The 21557-nt window shown below is 37.7% G+C and overlaps 5 protein-coding genes across 9 annotated transcripts; 3 read left to right on the top strand and 2 right to left on the bottom strand.

Moving 5' to 3' along the window:
* Positions 1 to 685: 685 nt before the first annotated feature.
* LOC144474209 (pseudouridylate synthase TRUB2, mitochondrial) lies at positions 686 to 2212 on the top strand. The gene is made up of 4 exons (XM_078188866.1): positions 686 to 1093; positions 1165 to 1573; positions 1683 to 1819; positions 1877 to 2212. Exons 1-4 carry the CDS (start codon positions 946 to 948, stop codon positions 2173 to 2175), a joined length of 993 nt encoding a protein of 330 aa, XP_078044992.1. The 5' UTR covers positions 686 to 945; the 3' UTR covers positions 2176 to 2212.
* Positions 2165 to 7415, bottom strand: Drosha (ribonuclease 3 drosha). Its single transcript, XM_078188863.1, has 11 exons — positions 7166 to 7415; positions 5956 to 6885; positions 5650 to 5893; positions 5396 to 5587; positions 4966 to 5323; positions 4471 to 4888; positions 3447 to 4398; positions 3166 to 3375; positions 2778 to 3100; positions 2564 to 2709; positions 2165 to 2493 (listed from the first exon to the last, which is right to left on the bottom strand). Exons 2-11 carry the CDS (start codon positions 6864 to 6866, stop codon positions 2324 to 2326), a joined length of 3924 nt encoding a protein of 1307 aa, XP_078044989.1. The 5' UTR covers positions 6867 to 6885; positions 7166 to 7415; the 3' UTR covers positions 2165 to 2323.
* Positions 7416 to 8538: 1123 nt separating this feature from the next.
* Positions 8539 to 12256, top strand: Rab9 (RAS oncogene family member Rab9). 3 transcript variants are annotated; one of them, XM_078188753.1, is made up of 4 exons: positions 8539 to 8608; positions 8681 to 9900; positions 10043 to 10299; positions 10776 to 12256. In XM_078188753.1, exons 2-4 carry the CDS (start codon positions 9466 to 9468, stop codon positions 10792 to 10794), a joined length of 711 nt encoding a protein of 236 aa, XP_078044879.1. In that variant the 5' UTR covers positions 8539 to 8608; positions 8681 to 9465; the 3' UTR covers positions 10795 to 12256. The 3 variants fall into 3 exon arrangements, 2 of the variants coding, with proteins under 2 accessions (XP_078044879.1, XP_078044881.1); XM_078188755.1 differs by having other exon boundaries at positions 8541 to 8608; positions 10388 to 12256; XR_013494703.1 differs by having other exon boundaries at positions 8542 to 8608; positions 10043 to 10545.
* Positions 12257 to 12399: 143 nt separating this feature from the next.
* Positions 12400 to 18325, bottom strand: Ctr1a (Copper transporter 1A). 3 transcript variants are annotated; one of them, XM_078188756.1, is made up of 5 exons: positions 18117 to 18324; positions 13799 to 13948; positions 13460 to 13692; positions 13315 to 13344; positions 12400 to 12982 (listed from the first exon to the last, which is right to left on the bottom strand). In XM_078188756.1, the coding sequence occupies exons 2-5, from the start codon at positions 13946 to 13948 to the stop codon at positions 12781 to 12783; spliced, it is 615 nt and encodes a 204-aa protein (XP_078044882.1). In that variant the 5' UTR covers positions 18117 to 18324; the 3' UTR covers positions 12400 to 12780. The 3 variants fall into 3 exon arrangements, with proteins under 3 accessions (XP_078044882.1, XP_078044883.1, XP_078044884.1); XM_078188757.1 differs by lacking the exon at positions 18117 to 18324 and adding an exon at positions 14272 to 14378; XM_078188758.1 differs by lacking the exon at positions 13315 to 13344 and having other exon boundaries at positions 18117 to 18325.
* A 490-nt stretch (positions 18326 to 18815) lies between these two features.
* On the top strand, positions 18816 to 19943 carry LOC144474172 (uncharacterized). Its single transcript, XM_078188795.1, has 3 exons — positions 18816 to 19017; positions 19106 to 19165; positions 19527 to 19943. The coding sequence occupies exons 1-3, from the start codon at positions 18892 to 18894 to the stop codon at positions 19752 to 19754; spliced, it is 414 nt and encodes a 137-aa protein (XP_078044921.1). The 5' UTR covers positions 18816 to 18891; the 3' UTR covers positions 19755 to 19943.
* Positions 19944 to 21557: the final 1614 nt, after the last annotated feature.

The raw sequence follows: 21557 nt of genomic DNA, 5'->3' as shown, positions 1-21557 counted from the left end.
TTTCATAGACAACCATGGCCGAGATCGTGGTCCCGCAGAGGCGCGGACTGCTCGAATCTCCTCGTTAAATATCGCAACGTCATCGAAAGAAACAGACTGGAGTGTTGTGTGCTCGCGAGAGCGAAATAAAGAAAGCCTTGGCGGAATAATTGAAAAATGGATAGAGAGAAAGGGAGGGAGAGAGTGCAAGAGAGAGAGAGAGAGAGAGAGAGAGAGAGAATGTGAGAAAAAGAGAAAAAGTGGTTTCAAACGATGGCGTTTACCCTACATCACCTATACGCAATATGAAATTGAGTATACTGAGCAGAGCAGCGAGAACCATTTGTCCTAGTCCTAGTATTCAAAATCATCACCATAATTTATAACCGATTTCAATTTAAATCTAATAAAATGATGTTATAATACCAACATGTTCTCTGATCGTTACTAATTATTGAAGTTCTGTTTGTCTTTTTTAACAACCTTTCATAGTGTTCAGCGTCTTAGATATATCCTGTTTGAAAGTTAAACCACTTGCGGCGAAATATTGAAGTTTAGTTAAAAGAGGTCCGTACAGAGTCAAACCGTGCAGTGGCAAAATACTCAAACTGTTCAACGTTTCTACCGATAGAGTTGATTATCTTTCGGAATTTTATGGTGGCGCTACCTAGTTTTCACGCACCTCTCAGGTAAGTTTCGAAATTTCGTAGGGAACAGCAGCACATGTTACAATGTCACGATCATGTTTACTGCTAAACAGATTTCTTAAAGATGTTTCTTATACAATAATAAAGTAACGAAATGTTGAAATATATTGATGGGAGAGGGTCTGATTATTTTAACTTCGTATAATTAACTTTTCTTGAAGGATCAATATATCTTTCTATTGAATACATTTTGGAGTATTATGCTGGTGAGGTTATTCGTCTTAAGTGACTTTAACAAGAGAGAGAAGCATATTTCAAAATGAATATTACTAAGAAAGTTGTACAGAAATATGTAAATGATGCAAGTGTATTGTATAAAGGATTAAATGGGGTGTTTGTTCTTTATAAAGAATCAGGCAGTGTATTTGTTCAAATGAAAAATACAACCGTAATGAAATTATGTAAAGGTAATAGTACCTTTCTTAGCAAGTAAATGTTATTTTGTGTTCACATGTTTTTATTTTTGATATATTTTTAGATTTAAATGATATGTATGTGAGACCTCCAGATCAGCATGTGGTTATAGAAGGTCCAACAAATGGTCCGATGAATGTTGTTGTACGCGACAGTTACGCTGATAATCCATTAGTAGTAGGACCTCGCTATCAGCAGAATGACTTCAAGATGGCATGTACAAAAATAGTAGGAACAGATACCTGTGGAGTTACAGTTTGTGGTATTAACAGTGGTTGCATTATAGTACACAAACTAGTAAATGCCAGTGTTACAAGATATTACAAAGTTAAAGGAATGCTTGGCAGAGCAACAAACAACTATTTCTCTACTGGAAAAATAGTAGAAAAATCTACATTTAAACACGTGAAACGCGGTCATATCGACAAACTATGCAGCTCAATGCAATCTTCTCATCAAAGAAAGATGTTCGAGTGTGTACCAAATTCTATATTCAAAAATCTTCTAAGATTTCATCATTTCATTTACAAATTAACGAGTTGTAACTGTGTAAAATATATATATTCTTCTATATGTTTGCAGATTATCTGGAGTAGATATACAAAGTCAAGCAGCATATGATTTGGCAGTTAAAGGTCTTTTAAGACCACAAAATAAAGCTATCCCAATGATATATACGATTAGATGCGTAGATTTTTCACCTCCGGAATTTACATTAGGCAAGTAATTGCTATAAAATTTTATAACTTGTTTATCCTAATTGTACAATCTTACAGAGATCGTTTGTATGAATGAAAACGAGATGTATTTGAAAACTCTAATTCACGAGCTTGGAATGCAGCTTCATAGTACAGCTACCTGTACTCAGATTCTTTGTATTCAGGATGGATTATTTACTCTGGACCACGCCTTATTAATGAAACACTGGAACTTGAAAAATATCTTGGAAAACATGAGCATGTGTCGAAAAATTCTTGTAAAGAATAAAAAGGTGTTGAAACAAGACAGTCCCGTATTGGTAAAGTCTAAATCTGAAACTAAACATGTAGAAGCGCAGAAACAATTATCGGCATGAACTTAATGTAAAATTTGTAATATATAATAAAATATTTTTAGCACAAATTTTCAAGATTTATTTCACTAAGTTATTAGACATTATTATACATTTGATACAAACGTTCTTAAAAGCTTCGATTGCAATAAATTAATTTTTAATGGTACCATTATATTTCACTGCGACTTCTTTTAGAGCGGTGATTCGACTCATTATTATCATCGTATTTATCTGTAGGTTTCATAGATCTGCCCCTAGATTTATGCTTATTCGGCCACTGTTGCATTTTCATACTTTTAGCTATGACACGCTTTTGATGATCCAATTGTGGGAATAGATCTGGAAAAAAATCATAATAAATTAGAAATTACAAATCTAACTTTGCTTTTGTACCATTTAGCTTCTATACCTTGTGATTTTTCTAGCGCTTCTTTGGCTGAGTTCATTTCCGCTTCTTGTATACTATGGCCCGAAGCTTTCGCCAATCGTTTTCCTTGAAAATATACAGCTACGGTATATACTCTGGTATTTGTGGGACCTTTACACTCGATTACTCTGAAAACAAAAAACCAGTAATTATTTTCAGATATCGCAATTAAATTCTAAACATTCTTGCAACGTACTTGTACACGGGAATATCAGGTTCACCACCATCCATCGTCCTTAACGTTAAACAACACTGTTGTAATTTACTCTTTGGATCATTCCAATCTTGATTCATGATAAAGTCTTGCAAGCGTGGGAAGAAACATACGTCACAGAAAACGTGACAATATTCTAAACCCTTATCAACATAAAGAGCTCCTAAAAATGCTTCCAGTAAGTCAGCTCTGTCTTTAGTTTTTAATTCAGCTTTTGGATTTCCATAAAGCGCATATTGGGTCATCCCTAAATCGTCACATACAACAGCTTGCGTTTTATTATTTACAAGGGAACTGCGTAGAAGCTGCAAAATGAGGAGAAATTGTATTACGGTTCGTGGTAAGAAAACAATCGAATCATGCTACTTACTGATAGGTGACCCTCATGATGTTCTGGGAAATATTTGTACAAATATTCTGAAACTATGAGCTGCAACACAGTATCCCCTAGAAATTCTAAACGTTGATTAGAACCCAACGTTAAGTTTGTGTATCCTATACTGCGATCAGTAAATGCTCTTGCTAGAAGACGAATGTGAGTAAATTCTATGCCAATAGATTCTTCGAATTTCGTTAATTTCTGTGTAAAACAAAATATTAATTAATGATAAGCACTTCTAACTTCAGTGTCGTACATCGATGTTTGTTCACCTGTAATAATTCAAAACTCGGTATCCATTGCCTATCGCCAGTTGGTTCCTGTTCCTGCAGAGGATGTTTAGGATAATTTACCCAAACTTTCATAAGATCTTCTTCATCCTTAAACAGTGTTTCACCAAATACCCGATCAGCTACTTCTATACCTCCATCTAGGAATAGTGAACCCATTAAAGCTTCAAAACAATTTGCCATAGCATGCCTTAATTCTAAATCGTGACACAGATCACTGCCGTGAGCGTAAAGCATGTATTCCTCCAAGTTTAGCTTTTTCGCTAATACGGCGAGATGCTGATTTTGTACGATCGCTGCTCTGTAGGTTGCTAAGCCACCTTCTTCCAAATCGGGGAACATATGAAATAAATGGATCGATGTTAGAAATTCAACCACCGCATCCCCCAAGAATTCCAGTCTCTCATTATGCGCTATCGAAGACTCCGTTTCCGTTCGCGCACCGAATCTTGACATTATATTGATTAATGTATTGATACCACGTTTACGTGTGTTCATGTAATGAATCCGTCGATCGCCATACTCGGGTTGCCTTATTCCACAATTGGTCAAAGAATTTCGAGCATGATCCGGATTCGTGCCGAAGTTTTCACGGTAACTCGGATGAGTCAACGCTAATTGAAGAAGATATCTATTCTTAAATTCGTATCCTAATGTACGTTCTAAGTTATCCAAGGATTTATGAAATCTCAAATGACAAACAAGTACAGGAATTAGCATGGCATGTTGTACTATGTCGCACATTATCCCAGTCCTGTAAAATCCTTCAGAGCTAACATCAACGGTAACATCACGCTTCATTTTACTTTGCGTTCTCAATTCTTGAAGTTTATTCTCCTTCGCCTCTAGTTTCCTCTTATCTTCAAACGATGGCTTTGGCATGTTGGCTAGTAGGTGTCGAAATTTTACATAGTCCCTCCATGCTTTTTGGTAACTGAAATAAGAAGCGTGCAAGTGAAACATCCTGAACCAATAGAAAAACAATTTTATACGACAAAATATATACTCTGCATTTCCTGCATAGCTAAGCTGTGGAGGTCTGATTCCAAAATGAACAATTTCCGGATAAGCTATCACACCGGGTGACGAATCTGTTTGATTCCTATCCAATTGGTCCACGCGAACGCTGCACGGTTTTTTCCCGGGATATGTAACTATCATACCCTTCACCTCGTCCGCAAAATTTTGCCACTTATATTGTGGCATCTCCACTAGTCTAGGTAAGTCTTCTGGGTCTATTAATAATTTACTACTTTTTATCAGATAATTTAAAACCTCGTTCATAGACAGGATTTCCTGTCCATTATCTGCTAAGTCACGTACAAATCTCGGCATAAAATGAAACTGTCCGCAGCCAGACTTATCTTGCGCAGCTTGTAAATCGAAATCGACAAGCTCCAATATTTCCTTAAATAAATAGTGTTCTGGAAGTGAAAGTAATATTTTAAATAGATATAAGTAAAAAAGTTGCGAGTACAAGATATGATAAACTTTGTCTTACGGAAAAAATCCAATTCTTGGATGGTAAAATTTTCTGGCAACTTCTCATCTATATAGAGAATCGTGTATTCTATATTAAATCTGATTACTTTACATGTCGGCAATTTGACAAGAGCAAAATGAGAGAGCATAGAGAATCCTTCGAATATAAATTCATGTTCATCATGCTTAATAATTGTTGGCGTTTTAGTAAGGAAATTTGTTGGAGGACTAATTGTAATTCGATAATGATATAATCTATCCGCGTTAGTTGAATTTAAATTGCACTTGTTTATTGCCCCTTCTCCAGCATAAATGCCATGACGAATTCCTGATCTTCTTGACTTCGCACTACATCTACACAAGGGTCCATCGTTCATCTGAAACATATTAAATTGTTAGGAAAATTTATATGCGTTTGAAAATCAATAAAGCTTAGGGAATATAGTTACTTCTCCTGGATCATTAAACCACATTTCCGGATGTAATCTTTGCGGATGTTGTTTCTTTGCCATTAGTTCTTCCATTGTTCTATCATCTTCATCCATTGAACTATCACTATCTGAAGAGGAGCTGCTACAAACTTCTGATTTATGCCTGCATAGACGTGCTCTAGTTTTTCTCGGCGGTGGTTCGTAAGGAGGCTAAAAACTCCATAATTAATAATTTGAATGTTGCAAGCATCGTTAATAAATAATAAATATACCTGCAAAGCTCTTGCAGTTGTAGCTCTATCCAATAATATTTTCTTAAACACTTCGCATAATTCGTGCAATTTTAATGTACCCCTCATTATCTTTGGATTGCTCTCATCTCTGGAATAATACAAATCTGCTGGTGCAGTGCGCGTCCATACTTTTCTCGCGTTTTCCATTATACCTTCGGGTCCCATCGCCGACAATTCATCCATTTTTCTCTCCATATCTTTGCTGGTCGCACAATAATCCTGCCTATAAAATAATATAATAGCAAAAAATGTTTCTATAAAAATCATTTCAAGTGTGGATGTTACCTATATTTTTCGAGAAGTAACTCTCTTTCAGTTGGGTCTTTTTTAGCAGAGGTATTGTTATTTGGACTACTAGCTCTGGAGGAATAAGATTCTTGCGATTTCGAACGTTTCCTGCTTCTGTGAGTCGAGTATGATCTGTGAGAACGCGACGTGTACGTGGAATTCCTTCTATAGGACGATCTTCTATCAAACGAATCTCCGTTATGCGACCGTTCTCTAGAGTTTGATCTATTTTTATGATACTTTGAGTGTCTATCTCTCTGAGAATCGTATCGTGACTTGTACGGCGATCTACTACATCTTGATCTACTTTCCGGACTTCTAGAACGTTTCCTGCTAGATGAATGACTATTTGAAGATTCTTTATCTCTAAATTTACTTTCGGATCGCCTACTTTTAGAGGATTCATTACTTTTATCGTACACAGATTTTCTATTGTCCTCCTGTGCTTGATTTGTTTCATACCAAGAATTTGTATTATCTTGTGATTTGTTCCATTCATATGTATAACTACTACTAGGATTCCACTTGCTGGTGGTATTATTGTGATAAGTACATCTTTCATCCCAGTTTGAATTAAAGTTACTTGCAACCGGTTGAGAGTAACCAGGATACCCATAGTTTTGATCATTACATTGTGGCTGTGTTTGATTTTGATAAGAAACATCGGAGTAAGAATTTGAGCCTTCATTTCTATAACATGGTGTTACAGGTTGATAAGATGGCATGAAATTAGCTGGTTTAGTCTCAGGCATACTGGAAACAGGTATGTTGTAAGAAGGTGGTGGTTGCCTAAAGTTCGGAGGTGGAAAATTCGGTGGGGGCACAGAATAATATCCCATGTTTTGTGGTTGAGAGACCCCCGAATTCCAAAAATAAGATTGGCCAACATTTGTAGGAGGATTTGCCATATCCTGTAAAATAGTTTACCTGAAAATCGTACAAATGTTAAGATATTAAGACATAACTTAATTACTCCGTAATAATTGATGGCTTAATTCTACTGTAACTCTGTACAACGTTAAGACAAATCTCAGTAACTTGAATCCAAAGGGAAGAGATTCTTTTCCAGTTTTTACACCGTAGCAAAAGAAAATTAGAAAACTGTATTCACAGTAGTTTTTGAATTATAGAGATACAAATTACCGAGATTCGACTGTCAACTAATGATGTTGATGAAGTTATATAGGTATCTTATACGTGGTCTCACAGTGTTTGACTTTCGATGCGATGAAATTCCGATAAATGGAAGTAACTAAAGAATACGATATTAATCGTCCTTTCACTCGGTTTTGACATTTATTCAGAATAAAAATTAGAATTCTTTTGGCACACTAACATAAACGAGGTATATGAATACGACATCGGAAGGTATAGATTCGAAACATGTTATCTCTTGTGGTATGGCGAGCGGAGACTGGTGGCGACCTCCGTAAAATAATACAATAATGGGTTTTATTCGTGCATACCTCTAGACCGCAGCTCGATGCGTTAACAAAAATTAAAATAAAAGATTTTCTTTGCTCTAATTAGTTGGAAATTTAGTAGTGAGACCGCGCTGTCCTCACAGTCAAAGAAAAAGAAAGAAAACAGCGAGTAAGCAAGAGAGCATAAAATCAGCACAACTACATGTAGAGCAAGTCACACTGACGAACGCTGTAGCTAGTCTCGTTCTATGCGCTATCGGAGACACTCTATTTTTGCGTCTACTTAATATTTAAAAAATCCATTTCATATCAATACTACTTCACAGCCATTAGCTCTATGTAATTTTCCAATCAGTTATAGAACGATCGAAGTTTCTTTCAACCTACAACTGATTGGAAATCGAAAATTACTTCGATTGCCCGAGTCTCACCACGTGAAGGTTGCTGTGACTAGAGATTCGAAAGAGAATCAGAACGAAACCAGAATTCGTTATGGATCTTATTAAGACAGAGTTAGCTTATTTACTAACGCCTTAATAATTATTTGAAAATCGAAACTTATTGCTATCGACCGCCAATAGGGAGCACAAAAAGTGTAAAGGAGTAGAACCCACTACTGTACAAATAAATTAATTAAAGTTTAAATAAGTACTCGTTCTGCCAATGATTTGCGTATAATAATATACGCACGATTCGAAACTACATGTAATATACCTTACCATATTTCGATTACATATGAGTTCATAAAGTAGACACAAAATGAAAGGCTTCTTTTTCTTACAGTTCAGTTTTACCGCCATACTTTCATACCGAAGCACCATCTTGTAGTCGATCGTGAAACAATTCAAATTGATTTCGAATTAGTTAAATAATAATAGATAATTATAATTGTGTAATATAACTTGCCCAAACATATTTTTCACTATTCCATTCAATGTATTCGAAGTTTATGAATTTATGATAATCATAAGTAAATAAAATATACGAAAATAAAAACTATAATAGATTTTATTTTTCAATTTGTCCGATTGAACTATTACCACAGTAAATCTATTTTATTCAATTCTTAGCTTTAGAAATTAGTCTTTCCATATTTCAGATAAAACTTGACAATCTAAACGATTACATAAAAAAAGATTTCCACGCATATTTAAATAAGTCGAGTAATTTACGATTTACATTGTTCAGTGCAGTAGTACATTCAGTACCGTGTTATTATTGTAAAAGTTATTATTAGTTGGTTGTAGAACACTAATGTTGCTTCGAATGCACGGGATTGATATTATTTATAATTTCAGGTAGCCATGTTCTGCCTTGAGCGTTCAACATTCAACATGGGCGTTCCTTTCGTCGTCTGCAAACTGTCAAATGCTTTGCGTAGAACAAAAATGTTCAGAGACAGCAGCGGATTTTAGCTGCTTGAAAGCATTGAAGAATCGTTTACGTTATTGGCGTTCACTAAATGCCTTTGAGTAAACGAACGACACATATCAGTTCCAAGAAATTGCAATTTTATTCTCCAATGATTGTGACTCGATAACAAGGAGCATCATCGCAAAGGTATCTGTTTCCACGGGAATAATTAAATTAATTCGAAAGGAGTTAAACCCATAACCAGCGATGTTTTAAATTACGGTTTCGTTAGCAAAAATCAATCGAATTTTATTTTTAAATGGCCACTCAAACTCTGATATGAAAAGAGAAGGTTATGCTTCGCCGAGGATTAAAGATCAAGGTAGTAAAATATTTTAAATGCTGTGATTATTGATTGTGTACGGAAAGCGCAACACTTGCAAGTTACTGGTGTTAAATTGCTGTCAAAAAGTGGGAATAGTGTAAGGAGAAAGTGAATTAACATATTTAGAATCAGAATCAGCTGATCCTTACATTGACAGGAAATCGAACACAATTGACGAACAAACAATTCGATTGTTTCCTATCAAGAATATTGATATGAGAGAGACATTATTTTAAATATACATATATATATACATTTATATATATATATATGTATAGACATATAGTATATATACATATAGTACTTTTCAAGTGTACCATTTAATAAAGAAACAACGAATTAAAAATGTCAGTAAACAGTTCTACCACACCAGGCACACCAAGAGGTGGAAATCTACAAAATCGAAATTCTCAAAGATCAACACTTTTAAAGGTAGTGATTTTGGGTGACGGCGGTGTGGGCAAGTCATGTCTGATGAACAGATTTGTGTCAAATCATTTCGACGAACAAAGTTTTCACACTATTGGAGTGGAATTCTTAAACAAAGACATTGAGATTAATGGAGAAGCTTATACGCTTCAAATATGGGATACAGCGGGACAAGAAAGATTTAAAACCCTCAGAACCCCATTTTACAGAGGCTCTGACATCTGTTTGTTGACTTATGCAGTCGATGATAGAACAAGCTTTAAAAACTTAGCACTTTGGAGATCTGAATTTCTTTATTACGCAGACGTTCAAGAAGGATCAACGTTCCCATTTATAGTTGTTGGCAATAAAGTAAGTAGAAGCATAGAGACAGAATTGGGCTTTTAATGAATTTAAAATATTCTTAAATATATTATAAAATATTGTCCAACTTTGCCTAGAGAAAACACAAAATGACAAGTCATTCTGATACTGGATGTAATTATTTTTGCAGGTGGATGTACCAGACTCAGAAAAACAAGTTTCCACAGAAGAAGCTCGAGCTTGGTGTGCGCAAAATGGAGACCCCCCATTAGTAGAAACATCTGCAAAAGATGCGACAAATGTTGAGACAGCATTTGGTGCGGCCGTTGCTGCTTGGGCGCAATTAGAAGCTAGACTAGAGCGTCCGTTAGTTGAAGATACAGTCGATCTTTCGAAACAACAATCTCCTCATCGTTCGAGTTGTTGTATGCCAGTATCTGGTGCTGAGTAGGTTACAGATATGAAAGATTTTTTCTTTTATTTACACAACGTAATGCATGAAATCTCATTTTTTAAGTATAATAATTTCGATCAGATAATTGAAACGAGTGATAAAAAAGTAAACTCTGCAAAGAAATTTTGTAATGCGAACCAGCGTTCTTGGAACGGACACACATCTGTTTGCACTTGTAAAGAACACAGTATATTGCATATTCAGTCAACTCTTGCAGATGGTTACTGTATCTAGGACATGTAAGGACATTATATTGCATAAGTATAAGAATTTTATTATTTTCTCTTTGACCTGCAACAAAATTTGTTTTTGAATGGTACAGCAGTTTCTTAAATTAGAGGAAACCATTGGCAACATTATTATACAAATCGAAACTTTCATTTATGGTTACCTATTCGTTTTATTGAAGGTAATGTTTAGTATTATCATTGCAGTGAAAATTCTGCACGTAACACGCATCTTTTTCTAGGTCTAACAAAGTAATTTGAAGAGATATCTTGCCTGTCTGCAATACTTTCTTCGCAATAAGGTGAATTTTCATTCTATAAACAATTTTCTGCCAATTTGCATTCGTATATGTTTTTTTGTTGTGTTTAATTATCCGTATTATTATTACTATTACCATTATTAGCAATTTTTACGTTGCCAATGAACGTAATGTTCACATAATATTTTTACGAACTGGACTTGCCTAGTTCTATTTGGAGGAGTTTTTTTCAGTTCTATCGACATACTCGAATTCAAGTTGCGGGAGGATAATGTTTTATGATTGATCTTTCCAGAATACAACTTTAAAGTGTAAGGTCAAATTGAACGTCCTACTCGTATCACGCTTTATGCAGCTCATGAGCTACAGACAGTATTTTAAGTGTTTCGTACACCATTGGCTTGTGATAAAATAATATTAGTAATAATCATTACCATTAACTGCTTTATAAATAAGAAATAGATATAAATTGTAATTTAGCTTTGTAATCTAAATTTGCCTTATCCTTGCAGTACAAACTAAGGGCAGTGGTGTAATAGATATGTATATACATATATATACACACATGCATGTATATGTGTGATGTCGAAATTCAATAAAACCTACTCTGCTGCTCTTGGAATGTTCTGCAGTTGGTGTTTAAAGATTTTCCTACGAAATTAATAATGTTATAAAACAGAGAAAGCTTTTTGTACAATCCTAAATAAGTATGGAACGCATTTCTAAAGCAATGTAACTTGTTTAAAAGCTACTTAAAACTTTAGTGATGCTTTACATACCGAGAATAAAGAGTATGTAACGTCATTGTAATTGAAAAATTGTTTCCAGTGACAATGCTCGCATTAATTTTGTATGTGACGTGCATGCTGGTGCTTTTTGTATAGCTACATGTGGGATATATAAATTTCTAGTATCGTATTGAGAACGTGTTGGATCAGATGCGAATATATATATGTATATATACATATATATACATATGTATATATATAAAATTTAATATCATATCAAAGTGAGAACGACTCACCGACGCTTTAACATGTAGGATCAGTTCTGTACTAACTAAATACGTTTTACACCATCAATTGCGACCATCATTAACAATTTTACAAAGATCACCTTTGTACAGTATATGTTGCATTTATTATAGTACATTTTATTTATTCCATGAACTTAATGGTGTGACTTAAATGTGTGTTTATACTTTATAAATTTTATAATTCGGAGAATCCGTTTTGCAAGGAAAAAAATAAATATATTCTGGGCTTGTTTAAAATTGACAAAATATATTAGTAAAAGTGTCTTTTGATACCTTACTTAAATTTCTAATTACACAAATAAAACTGTATTTATATTATATCGTACAAATAACTATGATTTCTAAATTAATTTTTAACAATACAGTTGTTTTATTGTAATATCGATACACTACGATGTATACAATATTCAAGACACCAGTGCACACTTTTTTTCAAACGTTATCATCGTTCGAACGATAAGCTTATATAAAATGTATTACAATAAAAATGTAGAATTAAGAATATAAAAGTTTGGAGAAAAGTGTGCGCGTATATTATGGTACTTTTCTCGTTGAAATTTTTTAACGATATTTTCAAATCAAGTGTGTTATATTCGTCCATATCAAAGATCAATCTTCCAGTATTTTTGTATACAAATTTGCCTTTTATAGAGATCTTTTATTCGATAACCATTAGACCGTGCTACCTTTTTCTAATGAACAACTGAAATCGCATTCTGTATGCATGACAACAACTATGCATAAGAATAAACTTAAACTAAAAACTTCTCCTCCATACGTTTCTGTGAACATCCTGAATTTGGAGCTATGATACTTTCTATACATGTATGCTGCACGTAATTCGTTCCTTTTGTCTAAAATTCCCTGCATAGTAAGAACTTTACTATAATGTACAGATATGTACATCCTCGACGTAAGGATGCAATATTATAATTGCATCTATAGAAACAGCTAATGACAATGTTCTGTAACGTCTACGATAACAGATTTTTTCCATCCGAACAAGAAGTAACCGATCGCTGCACCGAACACTACGGCAAAGCCCAACCAGACATTGTAGGTCATGAAGATCAGCATGAGGAAATATGACAGGACGATTTGCACTATGTGTAAGAGCGTTTGAAATGTATGCATCCATGACAACATCGTGGGCCTGCACAAATATACACCAAACAGATTAATTTCAAGTTTACGTCGATCTGACGAGATAATATGCATCGTACATACGTGTACGGTTGTTACATCATGCACTAACGATCCGAACAGAAGGAGGAAGAGTTGCCAAAGTAAAGTGAAGCAAAGTATACATATGCGTACGCCAAAGAAAAAAGATTGAAATGTGTGATTCACAAATATGAATAGAGTGCATGCGAGAATTACAGCCATTGATCTGTAGACTCTTATAGAGTACAGTTTCACAAACAAGCTGTATTATTCATAAAAAAGAATGATTAAAAACCAATGCAATTATGTTCATCTACTTACGGCTGTTTATGAATTACTTCTCCAACCGTACTAAAAAATAAAATCAAGTTGAACAATGAATAAAGCAACTCTGTTATGGAATCGTATCGAATCAAAGAAAATCGAGGATCTGTTGAGGATCGAAAATCAATGTAGTGACACTTACTGTACGACGCGATCATCCTCTGCCACGACATTCTTCTCTACTGGCATTGTGACACGCCTATACTGGAGGGCATTATAAGTTTTCCAAAATAGGTATTCCCGATAATACTTGAGCCCCTCGTAGAGCGCAGCCATGATCATGATACCGATCATGGATCCTACGAGACCGCCGACCGACGAGATCTTCCACGATTGAAACAACACGTTCTCACAGTATCCCCCGTGGAATGTCATCTGTAATCACGACTACCGCTGAATTCCTTGCGTCCTTGTTTATACATTAATTCTATCGAACTTTATCACTTGTTACTCGACTTGATCGTTTACCAAACATACGTACCATATGCATCCCCGGGCTGACACACGTTTCTGCACTGTTTATGGAATCATGAGCCATGGAACTATGGTCATGCATCCCCCCGTGGGCGTGTGCATCGTGAGCTGCATGCAGTGTCGATGCATTCATCATATGCACATGATCGTGGGACATCTATAAAAAAAAAAAATAACATGATAGAACAGCGAAATAGATGAATTGGTTTCCCACGTTGAAAACTATCGAGCGATTGTATTTGATTTATAAATTATCGTTTTGGAAATTGTTCAACTTCTTCCATATGCGGCACGGTCATTAATTCTCCCGCGCGTGCAACGAAATTTTTATTTTGAAGCTATAAAACGACGTAATAATGTCGAGAACTGAACAATCGCGGTCTTACTTCAGATGCTCGATCGATTTTAATCACTCATAAACGAATAAAAAGATTCAGTATCTTGAGACAACAAGATTAACGGTAATCGCTTGATAATTACTTGCAGAGGATAATAATTCTCGGACGGTTAAAAACAATGGCAGGTAACTTTCTGGGCAGCTACAGTGCACAGTGTTCGGACGCGCGTACGGCCGTCGTTGGTGGACTATCGCGTTTCCCCGTATTTTGTTATTGAGAATTATCGCGGCGGATTTTTAAATTATTCTTCTTCCGCCGTTAATTGCTACAATATGTAATTTTCTCGAAGGACGAAACAGTATACAAAATCGATTGTTCTACGAATGTTACTAACGACCGTAGGAAAGGTATCGAACCACGATCCGGATATGAGAAAAAACTACCATGTCGGATCAGTAACGGAGAAGCGACTTTTTAAACGCTTTCGGTAACGGGAACCTATTGTAGAAGGAGTTCTTCGACAACCTTGCCACGTTGAAAAGACACTTCCAAATCACAAGTATGAACAAGAAGTGTGCAGACCTTGAACAATGTACATATAACGTAATCGGAGTAGAAAAAACGTGAAATAGTGAGGCAATAAAATAGAGCAAACTAAAGCGGCTTTAAGAAAATCCAAGCGCTAGAAGAAGAATAATTTCAGAAAAAAGTTTCAATCACAGATCTGTCGAAAAATCTCCGCGCGCGTTTCCAGCGAAACACGCGAGTTGTGGATACCCGTGACCACCTGTTGCGTGGATCTTGAATATTGATCACGTGTGAGCGATGCAATCGGGATGCGGAACGCCAATGTTTCCGTATAATCGACGAGCTATTAACAAAAGATTGTACTGTCAACTGGACATTAGCATGCGAGCGGATACACTGGCGTTAATACCGCTTGAAAAACAGTCCCGCGCGATCGCACCGGACGCGCCAATCTACCGTGATCGAACGGGATCTAGCAGGAGTCTATCTGCCGCATCGGTACTTTCTCATTCTTAATTAACGCAGCGGTTTTCGTGAAGCGATCCGTTTCCCTTCGGCAGTCTGCCAGGCTAGCCATGAACGAGTTTGGAACAGAAGTACCAAAAGAAACGAGTTCATGACTGTTGCTTGGGCTGGCTAGCAGAACAAAGAGATGGTACGAAAGAGACCAAAAGAGTACGAAAGAGAGCGGCATGAAAAAGCGACACGAGTCGGAGCACTTTCTAAAGCGGATTTCTTCGGAGGATAGATTCAGCGGACCAACAACGTGGCGAGATTCCGTAAGCCGCGTGTCCGTTCGACGCGAGAGTTTCTCACGCGAGCGGGAATAACAATATCTCGGCAATACTCGAAGATTGTGTATCCAGTTTGAGAACAGCTTCGAGTCGTTTTACTCTTTCATATAATTTCTTTATTGCGACGATATAACGTGATTACAACGCGACTCCCGCAGAACTACTTTCATTACACGAGCACGTTTCGTATTGTGAGAATGATTCTAATGCGTTTCCAGAGCAATTCGTGCCTCGAGTCTACGGGGCAACTCTTGCGAGTTTTACTATCAGATGGACGCGAGTTCTAACGTTTCTTTTCATCGACAGCACAATGCGTACACTCCTGAGCAACTAGGATGATCGCTTCTTCAAGATCGTCCGCTGCAACCATTTCGCACGAAATGGTTCATCTTGTTAAATCTCGCCGGGATTCGTTCCACGGAAGTTTTTCAATCCTCTTACTGACGATACTTCCGTTCGACACCGATCAAATAATTCTCGTTTATAGCCAATCCAAAGCTATGCGTCATAAATAGGCGTATTAAAGAATATCATTGCAATCAAGCAGGGAACTGTAAGCACGAAGAATGTCGATCTGAAATGCGATGCTCCGACAGAATTCTACTCCTTTGCGAAAGAAACGTAACACGAGAGGTATTGTGTTTTTAAAAACGCCAGTTTGTGACCTGTGAAACCGCGTGACGAACGCTCCATCGGATATGAAATAGTTCCTTATCGAGGATTGCTTGCGGGACATTTTGTGGTTATTTGCTTGCATTTCAGATAAAAAATGATAATGGATAATATTGACAAAGCCAAGGCATATTGAGCGGAATTTTCGAACCTACTGTGCGTTTCATGAGCTACCGTTTATCGCGAGTTTATTTCTTGGAACATGTTTTACACGAGTTTCATCGGTCACGAATTCACTTATTACCGACATTATCGTTTTATCCGTTTACAACAGATTCGATAACGACCGTGCACAACGTAATGTCCGACCAATTTGTTTTAATTTTATCATCACTGATATTTAAACGAATAACGACATAAACCATCGTCACCCGCTTATTTAGAAAGCGCATTTAGTATGTATCTATAAATTGTGCTTCACTGTTCAATATCCTTGAGCATAGCGTATAAACGTCATTGTCCGTTCGAACGGTAACGAGAACAAAACACGGAAATTGTATACCCGACGAAACAGGTATGGCATCGATCGAATTCTGGAAATCAGACGCGCGCGTAACATAGCGGAACGAATAAAGGTTAAATCCAGGTGTAAGATGGCGCGTCATCGTTGTTAGTCCGTGGTTAATAATTTTGCCGCGTTAACCGCACACGATTAGGCTTGATGATATGGACAGGGGACACCGTTGGAAAACAGGAAATCTGTCCTGGCGGTTAATATAGAGTGCTTCTGCATTTGTTCTGAGCATGCTAGACTTAAACTCTTAAACGATATCGTTAATGTTTCGTTTTATTCGCCGTAGTATTTTATTTATTTTCCAATAATCGATCAACCTGTTGATCGATATTCTCATAATCGAATGCTGGACTAATCAGCGCACTGACAACCAATTTTTCCGATAACCGAAATTCGGTTGTGTTTCGATTGGAACAGTAATCGATTCATTAAAGCATTTCGAATGAACGATGGATTTAAAGGAAAAAAATTACCAATAAACAGCCGTACCAATCCGTCAGGAATTCTTATATTGGAATACCAAGATTCCTTGCACGGGGTATACGTATTATGGCTTTCATGGAAGAGGATGCTCCGATTATCGATTAATTCTCGCGAAACGTGCGAAAGTACGTTCACACGTTAAAATAAAGACAATGGAAATTCTCAGCGACATAGTGAACAATTTAATCAAGAAATTATATTGCTTCGGACATGCTAGGGGCAGTGAACGAGGTAGGGGTATGTCGTTAGGTAATGGATAAGCGATCGAGTAAGAACGGCCGATATTGGTTTCAATTGAGTTGATGATATTTAATTGCTTGTAATTAACGCGCGGTACATCGATATCAAGATTTCCTGCCGAATCTTATATTCATAAACCGAAACGGAAACTGTATGAATCAGTCGGAACTGATATGCTATCCCTGCAAAATAAAATGTATACACAGCATTCTAGTAATGTAATCGTAGAATTTAAGCACGTCCGTGAATTTGATTCCGCATGATTTCGCGGATATAGAGTTTCGCTTCGCTTATTATCAATTACATTCACTTATTATCTGACTTAACTATCGCGTTGCATTGCACGTAACATATGTCGGATATATATTTGTAAAAAAGGGGGATCGACCTCTATCTTGCCACAAGAGAGTAAGATACCAGTATTGTACCATCGACTTTGACGATGAATGCAATAAAAAATGACATCGCGTTAATTACGACGTGAGAAACGACTCGTTACGATCGCATTCCGCATAGGCGAAAGTTCGATTATATAGGAGTCGGTTGCTGCATTTTAGTAATGCGAACGCAGCTGTCAATCTAGGTCGTTCGGTTTGACTTTGGGTTTAATTTGTATGACAAGAATCGTAGCGGGGGAATACGCGGCAATGGAAACTGCTGAATGAAGCGTTTAAATAGAATCTCGTTGATCCACGGTCATCTCGCGTTGAATTATTTATATTTGATAACTAAAGGATGACAGGCGAACACACTTACCTTTTTTGAAGCGTCGAGGTTATGTCACGCCTTCGATACTATTCGAGTAAGATTAATCGGGTGAGATAATGAGCAATTAAAACGGACGTTTTCACAGAGATTCCTCTGCGCGAACGGACCAAGCAACCTCTCAGAGATCCATTAATAAACTGCACGAGTCTTTCTCGGTTTCCTCCATCGCCGCGGATATGTAAAATAACGAAGACTGGGTTTACGGCGAGTAAACACGTGACATTAGAGCGGTGGTAGGCGAATCTCATAATATTTCGACAGATGGCGTTGTGTGTTCGAACAACCGTAATCTATGTTCAATATTTTTTCGTAACAGTCAAGGAAGCATCTGTATTTGTAGAACAAACAAACGTGATTATTAAGCTAGCAGCTGAATATTTACGGTTAAAGGATTCACGATTCATGTATTGCTTACGCCAATTGATTGAATTGAAAAAATTACAAAAATTCAACCATTCCATATTCTTTTGTTTTGTTATATAAGTATACGTAAGAAAATCTTGATAATTAATTTATAATGCATAAGTAGCATAGAAATCTAAAGTTGTACATTTAATGCCTGTATTTAATAACCATGACGAAAATAAGGTTTTCTCTGTTTCGTTACAAACTGCGTTTGAATTCAAATTGTTACGCGCCGACGTAAACGTGCATATGCGTGCGCACGCGCAAACCGTTTGTGTACTTTTCATAATCTGGCGAGTGGGTGCATCGGTTGCTCCTCAAATTTTGTGAAATACTGTGCGTAATAATCAGTTTCAAGATGTCAATTATGCCATTATGGCCAAATTTGCAGCCCAGGGCCACGGATCCGTTATGGTTCAATGCCGACAGACCGTGTGACGATGAAAGTGAGGTGGCTGCGCTTGAAGCCGAGCATCAGGCACGGGTAAGTGTCACAATCTTCTTTTGACAGGCTTTAAATTAATAAAATTAAATTATTAATCTTCTAAAAACAAATACCTTTTTCTTTCTAGAGAGATCGCGTTCGGATACAATGCTACGATCACATCCCGATTGGCAAGACTCTGAGCGACGTAAGTTAACCTTACTTTTGTTTATCTACATTTAGTTTACAATTGCTGCATTTACTTTGTAATATTCAACGATTGCATCCCACAAATAAATATGCAATCTTACAATGAAGACATCGACGGAATGATGACAAAACGTTCGACAAAAATGAGTTGAACTTTTTATCATATGTGGGTATCATAAATTTCTTTGTTGCTTCGTTATCGACTGTTGGCTCGGTGATCATCTGCGAATACTGAGCCAAGAATTTTCTTATGAAAGCTACAAGGTCCAGAACAAATGAAGTCCCGTTTATTGGTTCCGTATAGTTGAAAAACGACCGAAAGAATCAAAGTTTATTTTAATTGATACAATTATTAACAGATGAGAGGGTCCTTGGAAGAGGAGGAAGAGGAAGAGGAAGAAGAGGTGGAGGGCGAGGAAGGGGAAGAAGAGGAATCGGATACACACGAAGAGGAGGAAGAGGAATTGGATGAAATTGATATGGAAGTGAGCTACTCGCATCAGCAGCAGAGATCTAGCCCAATGGATACCGTGTCCGAGCCAGTGTCCATCAGAATGGTCAGCAATCATACCGGCCGCTACTCTTAATCCATATTTACGGGCCATTCTCATTTACGGCCCTCTAGAAATTTTATTCGACGCGATTCAAGTATTATATGATATGCATAAACGTCTGTAAAGAGTTACCAGTAAAATCTAAGTTTAATATTATTTATTTATATACCGCTAGATAGTTAAGGTTATATAAAGAGCCAATAAAGATATGTATTGGACTTTCTGCACACAACGTTCCATGAGTGTCGATAAATTCAGCTAGCCAAGCAATCCTATCGCGAGTAAGAGCCAGCCTAGCGCCGTTATTATGAATTGTCAGCGTTTTCGAATTGCCGCGCGTTCGGTCAAGGACCCCGCCGCGGCAGCGCGATCAAACGAACAAGCGGAGCAATGCAAATTCTGAGGAGGTCGTAGAAATTGCGAGAAACAAACCAGGGAAAAGGAAAGAGGAGACGATTTGCGACAATCAGCGAGTTACACTGTAATAGCCTTAGCGTTCGCGGTAGTAGTAGATATACGGAACGGTGGCCAAATATTAATGGGAGTCGCTGTTGGTAGCAGCTGCTAGTCCAAGGAAGAGCCTCGTCGGCAGCAAGGGACAGAGGCTCGCGTTGATCGGGATGGTCGTTCGCGGTCTCGCGAAAAATTCCTCGGAGGATATTTAACTGTGGTCGTCGATATCGCGGCGCCGATATCGGTCTATAAAATTTCCTTCAAAGTACGATCCGTTCCTCGTCGAAAGCGATCGAACACAAGGGCTCGGTGCCCTCTCCTCTCCCCGCGGCTCGCTCCACCTCATCTGGGATGTCCCTTTCTCTCTTGGCGTCTCGATCTTTCTCTTTGGAGAACGGGGCAAGTCGGTACCCCGCCTCGCTCGTAAAGGGCCGTGGAACCGCATCATGCTCGACCGGGACACTCTCTGTACACTCCGTATACCTACCTATACTAGGTGTAAGTACACGCGAGAATGTATTATATACCTATATACAGCGCCGGCTCTCTCGGCGTGTAACTGAAGTAAAGCCAGGTTGGTGCCCCCGCTAGGGTGAACGAACGGGTACGCTCAGGCAAAAGCGAACCCGTGTGCCTCCTCCACCTCCTCTTTCTCTTTCTCCGCCACCTCCTCCTCTAGCGACGACCTCCGTCTCCTCCTCGACTAAAAGATCTTCGCCACCGATGTGTCACAGTAGAATTGCAAATTGTTACTCTTCTCTACTTTTTTTTTTTCGCCTGCTTTTCTCCGGTCGAACACCCAGACCCGACCTCGGTCGCAGTCGAATTTTCACCTGCTAGTCTCCCTCAACGTGTGGCATCTCGTCGTTTAAACGATCGATGCCTTCGTTCTCTTATTTATCACTGTAATTTATTAGTTGTTTGCTCAGCAATTTTTGTTTACACGCGCGCTCAACGCTGCTGCGGTTTTCCGTTTGGCCACATTTTTGTTTCTTCGGTATGGAATTTCTTTATGTAATCGCTCATTTCGTTGAAGATGGTTTCGAGGACAGAAGCTAATTGTGCTTATGCGAATGTTTGTGATGCAAGCGCGAGCGAGCGACTGGCTCGTGTAACACTGTGTATAAGGTGATTTCTAAAAAGTTTGAAGAGGTAATTCGACGCGCGTGTTAGATCGGTTCAGTGTACCTAGTAAAATTGCGGTGTAAATTAAGAAAAACGCGACTTCGGGGGCTGACGTTCCCACGCAAAATTGAACTTCCTACCTAAAGGAGTTCCAGGTAACGAGTTCGAGTCGTTTACCCGGGATCCTGTGGCCGAACAATCCGCGGAACGCGATTCGTTCCCGAAGCGGGCAGATCGGGTTGAAAGCGAGTAGCGAAA

The sequence above is a fragment of the Augochlora pura genome, chromosome 8 (assembly GCF_028453695.1).
Source record: "Augochlora pura isolate Apur16 chromosome 8, APUR_v2.2.1, whole genome shotgun sequence".
Lineage (NCBI taxonomy): Eukaryota > Metazoa > Arthropoda > Insecta > Hymenoptera > Halictidae > Augochlora > Augochlora pura.
This window is presented reverse-complemented; position numbering and strand designations above follow the sequence as displayed.

What these genes read in the sequence shown, in the direction of transcription:
- LOC144474209 (XM_078188866.1), top strand. Translation starts at nt 946, where the DNA reads ATGAATATTACTAAGAAAGTTGTACAGAAATATGTAAATGATGCAAGT. An exon ending in CGTAATGAAATTATGTAAAG is followed by an intron (nt 1,094 to 1,164) that starts GTAATAGTACCT and finishes ATATATTTTTAG; the next exon opens with ATTTAAATGATATGTATGTG. An exon ending in ACCTCCGGAATTTACATTAG is followed by an intron (nt 1,820 to 1,876) that starts GCAAGTAATTGC and finishes ACAATCTTACAG; the next exon opens with AGATCGTTTGTATGAATGAA.
- Drosha (XM_078188863.1), bottom strand. Translation starts at nt 6,866, where the DNA reads ATGGCAAATCCTCCTACAAATGTTGGCCAATCTTATTTTTGGAATTCG. An exon ending in TTACTTCTCGAAAAATATAG is followed by an intron (nt 5,894 to 5,955) that starts GTAACATCCACA and finishes ATTATTTTATAG; the next exon opens with GCAGGATTATTGTGCGACCA. An exon ending in CCAAGAATTGGATTTTTTCC is followed by an intron (nt 4,889 to 4,965) that starts GTAAGACAAAGT and finishes TTTCACTTCCAG; the next exon opens with AACACTATTTATTTAAGGAA.
- Rab9 (XM_078188753.1), top strand. Translation starts at nt 9,466, where the DNA reads ATGTCAGTAAACAGTTCTACCACACCAGGCACACCAAGAGGTGGAAAT. An exon ending in TTATAGTTGTTGGCAATAAA is followed by an intron (nt 9,901 to 10,042) that starts GTAAGTAGAAGC and finishes TTATTTTTGCAG; the next exon opens with GTGGATGTACCAGACTCAGA.
- Ctr1a (XM_078188756.1), bottom strand. Translation starts at nt 13,948, where the DNA reads ATGTCCCACGATCATGTGCATATGATGAATGCATCGACACTGCATGCA. An exon ending in GAGGATGATCGCGTCGTACA is followed by an intron (nt 13,345 to 13,459) that starts GTAAGTGTCACT and finishes TTTATTTTTTAG; the next exon opens with TACGGTTGGAGAAGTAATTC. An exon ending in GAAGTAATTCATAAACAGCC is followed by an intron (nt 12,983 to 13,314) that starts GTAAGTAGATGA and finishes ATATTTGTGCAG; the next exon opens with GCCCACGATGTTGTCATGGA.
- LOC144474172 (XM_078188795.1), top strand. Translation starts at nt 18,892, where the DNA reads ATGTCAATTATGCCATTATGGCCAAATTTGCAGCCCAGGGCCACGGAT. An exon ending in AAGCCGAGCATCAGGCACGG is followed by an intron (nt 19,018 to 19,105) that starts GTAAGTGTCACA and finishes TTTTCTTTCTAG; the next exon opens with AGAGATCGCGTTCGGATACA. An exon ending in TTGGCAAGACTCTGAGCGAC is followed by an intron (nt 19,166 to 19,526) that starts GTAAGTTAACCT and finishes AATTATTAACAG; the next exon opens with ATGAGAGGGTCCTTGGAAGA.